Source organism: Setaria italica, chromosome VIII (assembly GCF_000263155.2).
Source record: "Setaria italica strain Yugu1 chromosome VIII, Setaria_italica_v2.0, whole genome shotgun sequence".
Classification (NCBI taxonomy): Eukaryota; Viridiplantae; Streptophyta; class Magnoliopsida; order Poales; family Poaceae; genus Setaria; species Setaria italica.
This window is the reverse complement of record NC_028457.1, coordinates 31,987,671-31,995,252: the sequence shown is the minus strand read 5'-3', so window position 1 is coordinate 31,995,252 and position 7,582 is coordinate 31,987,671. Positions and strand designations below refer to the sequence as shown.

General features: G+C 44.9%; 1 protein-coding gene across 1 annotated transcript; it reads left to right on the top strand.

The window, feature by feature from the left end:
- The first annotated feature begins 377 nt into the window (after positions 1–377).
- LOC101752951 (cytosolic sulfotransferase 18) lies at positions 378–1,597 on the top strand. The gene has a single exon (XM_004979564.3). It carries the CDS (start codon positions 468–470, stop codon positions 1,440–1,442), a length of 975 nt encoding a protein of 324 aa, XP_004979621.1. The 5' UTR covers positions 378–467; the 3' UTR covers positions 1,443–1,597.
- Positions 1,598–7,582: the final 5,985 nt, after the last annotated feature.

Sequence of the window (7,582 nt, the reverse complement as noted above, 5' to 3'; positions counted from 1 at the left end):
TAAGTGCTACTCATAGTCCACTGTTTTGTCGCTGGAAACTTGAAGCAGTTCATTCACTGCTGTTAATTTATGTGTAACACTGATTAGCATCAAGTGAGACACCATGAGATCTGCATGCCAGTTTTCTGGATCAATCTTGATAGGGTGATATGTCGGCATCTATACCAACCGGATCGTATTCCCTCTATAATATAATCAGATGCCACGCCCAACTAGCTCAGAGCTAGTTGGGTCCAGCTGGCATCTGTTCGTCGATCTGGCCCATGATTCCCGGTAGTGTCGGTGCCCTTAAACTTTTTTTCTTCTAGATCTCTTTGGAGCAAGAATGTTGGGCATTGCCGCATTGGCTCACGAAGGGCTACCTGCTATTTATGTTCCGCACGCCAGCAGTGCTGCTCAATCCGTACCAGCTACACCATCCATTCCATCCCAGCGAGAGACTGCAAAAACTCCAAAGCAGCTGAGCAATGTCACAGGCCAAGGAGGAGAGAAGGGCCACAAACAGCTCGCCCGAAAGCCATGGTACTGATCTCATATCCAAACTTCCAATGAGAGAGACTCCGTCAGAGCCACTATTTCTCTACAAGAACTTCTGGTTTCGACGGATTTTTCTTGAGAGGATTATGCTCCTGGAGGCGACCTTCAAGGCTCGCCATGACGATATCATCCTCGCCACGAACCCCAAGTGTGGTACAACTTGGTTGAAGGCTCTCTCATTTGCTATCACCAACCGTTCTCACTATGACTCTGGTAACCACCCGCTTCTCACCCGTCACCCCCAAGAAGTCATTCCGACCATTGACGTTGAAATCCCTTTAAATGGGGACCTGACCTTCATCGAAAAACTCCCGCCTCCGAGGATCCTTGCTACTCACATGCCCCTTTCATTGCTTCCAGAGTCCATAAGCATCCAAGGTTGCCGAATCGTGTACATCTGCCGAGATCCTAAGGATGCATTCGTGTCACGGTGGCACTTTATGAGTGAGTTTTTTGGAGAAAAACCTGATATTAATGTTGGATTCAACATGTTTTGCGAGGGCGTATTGGGCTATGGTCCTTACTGGGATCACTGTCTCGAATATTGGAGAGAGAGCGTTATAAAGTCTGATAGAATTCTTTTCCTAAAGTATGAAGAGATGATGTTAGAGCCGGTAAAGTTTGTCAAGGTGCTGGCATCATTCCTCGGTGCCCCATTTACCGGTGAAGAAGAAGATGCCGGGGTTCCTGAAGAGGTTGTGAGATTGTGCAGCTTCAAGACGCTTAGTGGAGCGAACAGTAGTCAAACAGAAGTTGTTCAAAGGGGAAGCGTAGTGGTTAAAAAATCAGCATACTTTAGAAGAGGGAAGGTGGGGGATTGGGTGAATCACATTAGTGAAGAAATGGGCAGGAAATTGGACGACATCGTACAAGAGAAACTCAAAGGATCTGGCCTTGTATTTTGATGTATCCTTACACATCCTTCGTTCCTCTCTGTATCTCTCTTGCTGGATGTTTGGTCATCAGTTGTTATGTTTGCAAGAATAAACAGTCCTCTAGTTTGGAATTTGTGTACAAGTTCATAAATAAATTTGAATACGAAATCGCTACTATTGTAAAATAATCTCTCAATTCAAACAATAATATATCTCCCAGTCATATGACGTTCAAAAATTGCCCAAAAAAATGCCATCTGTGCCTTCAAACTATATCAGATACCAAAGGTTTTAAAAAAGAGCAGTGGGATCATAGGCGCTCCATCAAATTGAAAATACGAGAAAAAAATTGATGTACCTACAGTAAGAAGAAATTAAACACTTTTGCGATACTTGAAGGATGAAAAATACACTTTTTCCTTTTTTTTAAAGACTACCAGTAGCACTAACATATCATTTGAGAGCGAGGAGGTGAGATAGTTCTATGATGACCACATTATGAACTAAAGGAATCTTTCTTTAGAAAAACAAAATAAAATAGCGGATATTGTTTTAACAGACAATGTTATCTGGGTCGGCAGATGTCAAAATTGATGATTAGAACAGACATTTTGAGTAGAACGGCGCCTTCTACTAGCCGCCACCACCTGCCCTAGCACTGTCCAGGAAATCGCCGAGTCCACTGCAACACCCGCCCTGCGTGATGAAGGAGCTGGGCCGATGCGTGCGGCGGAAGCTGGGCTGCTGCCTGTTGTCTGGGCTGAGGCGAGGGAAACGGACAAAAGAAACGGAGCTGGCCCATCTGCTATTGCCGGCGACTGGACGGGCCAAAATGGCCGGCCTGCGGCGTTCTGCTGCCAGAGAGGAAACGCTGAACAACAGGCTAAAGGCTACCAGCGCCAGCAGGAAGTTTCAGACGGAAACTGAAACAGAACAGATACTACTCAAACTGAAACACCACAAGAACAGAAATTAACTAGAGCCTGTGCTGGGCTGAAAAGAGAAGCTGCGACGGCCTGAAAAAGTGAGCTGCGCCTACAGCTAGCTGCTGCTCCAGAATTTAAACAGAAGGACACCGGCCAACAGACTGAACTCTGAAAGTCAAGCTGAAAGGCATAGACTGCCTGAACTTTGAAAAACAAACACAACTAGCTAATTGACAGAAAGGGAAACAGCCACCCAAAAGCAAAACACAAGCTTGAAATCGAGCAAACAAGATGAACACTATGCAGCGGCATGAATGCACAAATAAAGTCCAATAGTTCATTATTTAATTAGAAAAATGCTTTTAAATGCCTAAAAATGTAAAATGACCTTATATGCCTTAAACAAGCAAATTGTTTCTAGCAAATTTTATCAAAATGCAAGGTTGGAGATTTTGGGGTGTTACAGGCCAGGGCCCAAAACTAAAGAGTTAAACGAACTCATACCGGGTCACACATCAAGTTATAACTAAAGTAAAATGCACATGCCCAATTGATAAGATACTTCAACTCCCTGAATAAAAAAATAGATAAAAGCATGCAAAAACATATAGCAAACATGCCTAATTCACGAAGATTTGGGTCATCCATTGGTTCATCCGAGTTTTTCATGTCTTTATAGAAGATAGCACATGATATAAAGAGATAGCGTATTGGACCCATTCGTTATGTGATTCTAGAAGATGCAATACAAATGGTTTCATATCTCAGCGTGCAATTGGTTCTTAATTGGCTAATTCTACGATTTCGGATTTAAATCCAATTACGTAGAGTTGAAAATTATTACCTAATTCTTGCCAATACTGCTACAATGCCAACGGAGGAGAGCTCTGCAATGCTGCTGCAGTGCTGCACATAGCACGCTTGCATGGTCCATGGGGAGCTCCAGCCTATACGGGTCGGGATCGGGATCCATAGGGCGGGCACAGTGTGCTCGGTGCTCGGGCAGACAGCGAACACGGCCGCAGGACACCGGCCGCGTTTGGTGTCAGACGCGCGGCAGCTGAGCGGCGCAACGCGCACATGAGTCTTGAGGGGCGGAGGACGAATGTGGAACGCCGACAATGGTGGTCGGGTGGAGGCACGGAGCTTGCGGCCTGCGGGGATGGGAGGCACACGATGGGTCGACGGCGAGAGAGAGAGACGGCGGCTAGCTAGGGTACGCGAGGGAGAGACTGACGACGTGTCGAATGGAACGGTGCACTTGTGGGCTGCGTCTGCCTCCACCCGGGTCCGGCCCATGGGATTCTTGTCTGGTCCTAAGAAAATTAGACGGGGTGTCGTTTGGTAATCTGGGCCGTGCCTGTGGCCATGGCCCTAGTTGCCTTAGGCCCAGATCCACCCTTCTTAGTTCTCACATCTCGTCTCAGTTAGTCCTTCATTCCTTTGCAGAGTGCAATTCTCCTCCTGTCCTTCTGATTTGCAGTTTGCAAAGACCCAAATTTCAAACACTAAAACTGAAGACAATCTGAAGCAAGAGAATCAACAACAGACGCACTGATGCACACGACACCATCCATTCTTGCATCAAGAAGGCAATTTTTTGCATTATCTGCTGTCCAACACATGCTCAAACAGCCTAAGAGGAGGGATGAAAAAGGGATTGATGGATCATGGACGGGATGATTGATTACCAACCTTTCCTAGTGGTGATGTCCCAGATATGTGCGTTGACGGTGCGTGCGCCGATCCGGAGGGTGCTAATCTGGAACTCGACGCCAATAGTGGCCTTGGACTGCAGACGCGGTGGAGAATGGGAGGATCAGAGCCGCAACGCGGCGTGTGGTTTCAGTCGCGGACTGACTGACTGCGGGAGACCGGCGACTGGGTTCGTCTCTTCTTCGCGGATGCTGGGGACGGAAGCAATCAGGCAAGCCGCAAGCCCACCTGCGTGCATGGTTGCTGGGCTATGACCTGCGTCACTGCCTGGGCCACGCGCCCACGCGTCAGGCCAGATGGGCCGCGCGCGTCTGCTGGATGGGTAACATATACTAAAACAGTTTTTGCAGCTGAAAATCCTAGCAAGTTATCCTGCAAAATACAAGTTAAGTCGGGAATTTTCACTTAATAGCAACCAATAATCTTTGAACCCTAAAATCACGCTCAATGACATATTAGATCAAAGTCAAAACCGCATAGCTAAAAACAATATTCCAATAAAAATAAATGAATTATTGTTTAATAGTATAATTCAAAGAACGGGTTTGCTAAAGCCTAAAGGTCACTAGAGTGTTTCGATGTCAACTTCCTCGTGCCTCCATCTGCATGCCTAATTGTAGAGTCTGTACAAACATTTTCAGTCGCATACAGGCTGCCAGCCTGCCAACTGCATTCCAGAATGCATGTCCAAACCAGAGTTTACAAAACCATTCGAAGGTCGGAACTGATTGTCTCACAGACATGTGGGCCACACAGGTTTTGTGTTACAAATATGCACAGAACTTGTAGTTTTGCGTTACTAGCCACAGTACGTGTAGTTTTGTGTTATAAATGCCACAATACTCGTAATTTTGTGTAATTCACTCTATGTTTTAGACTCATATTGGTGAGGGCAGATATGTTTGTGGTCACTGTATCATGGGTTGGAAACAAAATGAGAAACACATTTTTAGCTTGTGGTCCTGTGAAGATCACTGTCTCCTTGTATCTTCCCCGTGCCACCCTGTGACCGGTGATGCCTTCGCCATGTGATTTCATTCCTCCGAGACCTCTGTTGGCCCCAGAGAGAGAGCGCATGCAATTCAATTTCATGCAGAGACAAGCCCATGTTGCCCCAGGGCCATAACTACACACGTACTTCACGTCTCGTCCCCGATCGGATGCAGTTACGCTCCTCCCGCACATGCATCCATCAGCTCACACTATTTTTTAGCTAAATAACAAAATCCCACAACCTCCGGATTCCTATTTTGGTCTCCCAACAGCTCCCTGGGGCTAAACAACGAAATGCACACCATCTTTCTAGCTAAACAATGAAATGCTGCAGCCTGTGCCTTTCCCTGTCACGTGAAGTGTCAAGCGAGCGAATGCGTGCGTGGGCGGGTAGACTGGGAGAGTAGGTAGGGAAGATAAGCATCACTTGAAGAAGTAAATTAATAATTCTAAGAGGAAGTTTGTGAGGGAAATATTCTAGCAAAGTCGAATATACTATTTCCACTACATTTTTCCTGTTCTTACCGGGGATGGTAGTCTAATGTTTGGTAGCTATTTGGTTTGAAAACTTGGGAGCAGGTAGTTACATGTAAAAAATGCGAGCAATATGATGTTAAAATTTAGAGATCGAATTACCGCATATTTCTACCCATCCGTAAATTTCGAAGTGCAACTTCTATTTTTTGCACAATGTGGAAAATAAATTGCGCAAATAAAAGTAGCAAATACTTGGGGCAATTTTGTTGTTTTTTCTGTTAGCAAATTTGTACATTTCGATAAGTAAATCATAAAAGAAGGATTACACCACAAACAGGCTGAAACTTTCCTTCTTCTCTTCTGCATTGTAACTATCTTTGTTGTCTCTATTGTACCTCCACCTCGAAATGCCTAAATAATTCAAAGCTTAATCAACAAACTAGAACAACATCATCTCACTATTAATGTCTATATATCACAAAAAAAAACAAAATGAATCATTGCCTTTACTTGGTCCAACAACCAGAGCACCATCTAAACCCTAAATACTACCTATATTACTCAATTTTTTCAAAATTCATGTAGGGCCTATTCCAAATTGCTCATACAAAAGGTAATCTACCTACACTAAATTTGTCCTAATTCATGTAGGGCCTATACCATGTCCTAATTCACAAGAGCATTCCAAATTGATTGTAGGTATGTGCCATCTCAAATTCATCCGAAAACCAAGTCTAATTCCTACATCCAATCTACACCTAAACCCTAAGGTTCCCACAAAAATACAATAATGCAACCAAATCCAATTGGATGAAATGGAAGAGGGGAGAGAGATTACATCGGGGCACTGATTCCACGTGAAATTTGGGCTTATCACTTCTAAATTTGGGGACCTAGGGTTTGGGGAGGGAGAGGGAAGAGAAGAGAGAACTAGGATAGAAGGACTGGTCTTGACCGTAGGAGAAGGGGAAAAAGAGATGGGTGGTCGAGGAAATTGAAAAGGAGTGGCGGGGCAGACCAGACCTCGGTGTTAAAGGATACAATGCAGAGGCCTCGGCACAGGACCGCTCCACACCGACATGTCGGCCACATCATGCCAACTAGAAACACGCATGTCCTATGTGGCAGCATCTCGGCGTGGTCTTGCGACACGCGGACTCAGTGTCCTATAGCTGTTTCGCCATGGGTCCAATTGCGAAAAAAGTTTGAAAAAAAGGCCAAAATAGAAAAATTGACAGTGAGGAGTGGTGTCGGTGCTGTCAGCACGGCCATGGTGCCAGTCGTCGAATGGGAGGGTGTTCGATTCATGAGAGGCTGCTCCCAAGGCTCAAGATGATGAGGCTGACGATGAACAGCTCACCATACTTGGGTCTTTCAGTTTCCACTAACAGCTCACCAATCTCTCTTAATCTCTGTGTCACCGGAAACTAGCGGATATCTAGCAACTCTTACTTCAACCATATCCTCCAGTTCCATGCTCCATCTAAAAAGTATCTTATAGATGTGCGAGCTCTGTTCTTTTTATAGTTCTGGTCGATCGTCTTGTCCATGGTTTTGGCATGGTGTAGCTGCAAACTAATTATAAGCATGGTTAGCATGCTGCTACTTCCTATGTACCACATCGCCAGGAACGAGCTCATAAACCACGCATAAGTTGAGATCTCTGAAATTTGGTAACTTCCCTTTACATTATCTTTCCCAAAGAGCCACTAACTTGTACGTCCTCAGAAGAAAGTTTCAGCGCCGTACGTGTTTGTTCTGGGGCAAAATGATCGAGATTACAATAATTCCTGTTGCTTGTCTGTATCCGGCATTCTGGCTTCGCCTTAATTGATTCCAACCATGAGCTAAAAAGAAGTGTTATACGAAATGGTTTTGATGTTTCATGTTTCGTACTAACATCATACAGTTTTCACCCCCCCAACCATGTGATCCCATCCGGTTTATTTTTTCGTCTTTAAACATGTGGTTTTGTCATGCTTTTGGTTGTGCATTTTTCATGAGGAGAAACTCATGCACCTGTTTTTTTTCAACCGTACAATGATGGTCTAACAAGCT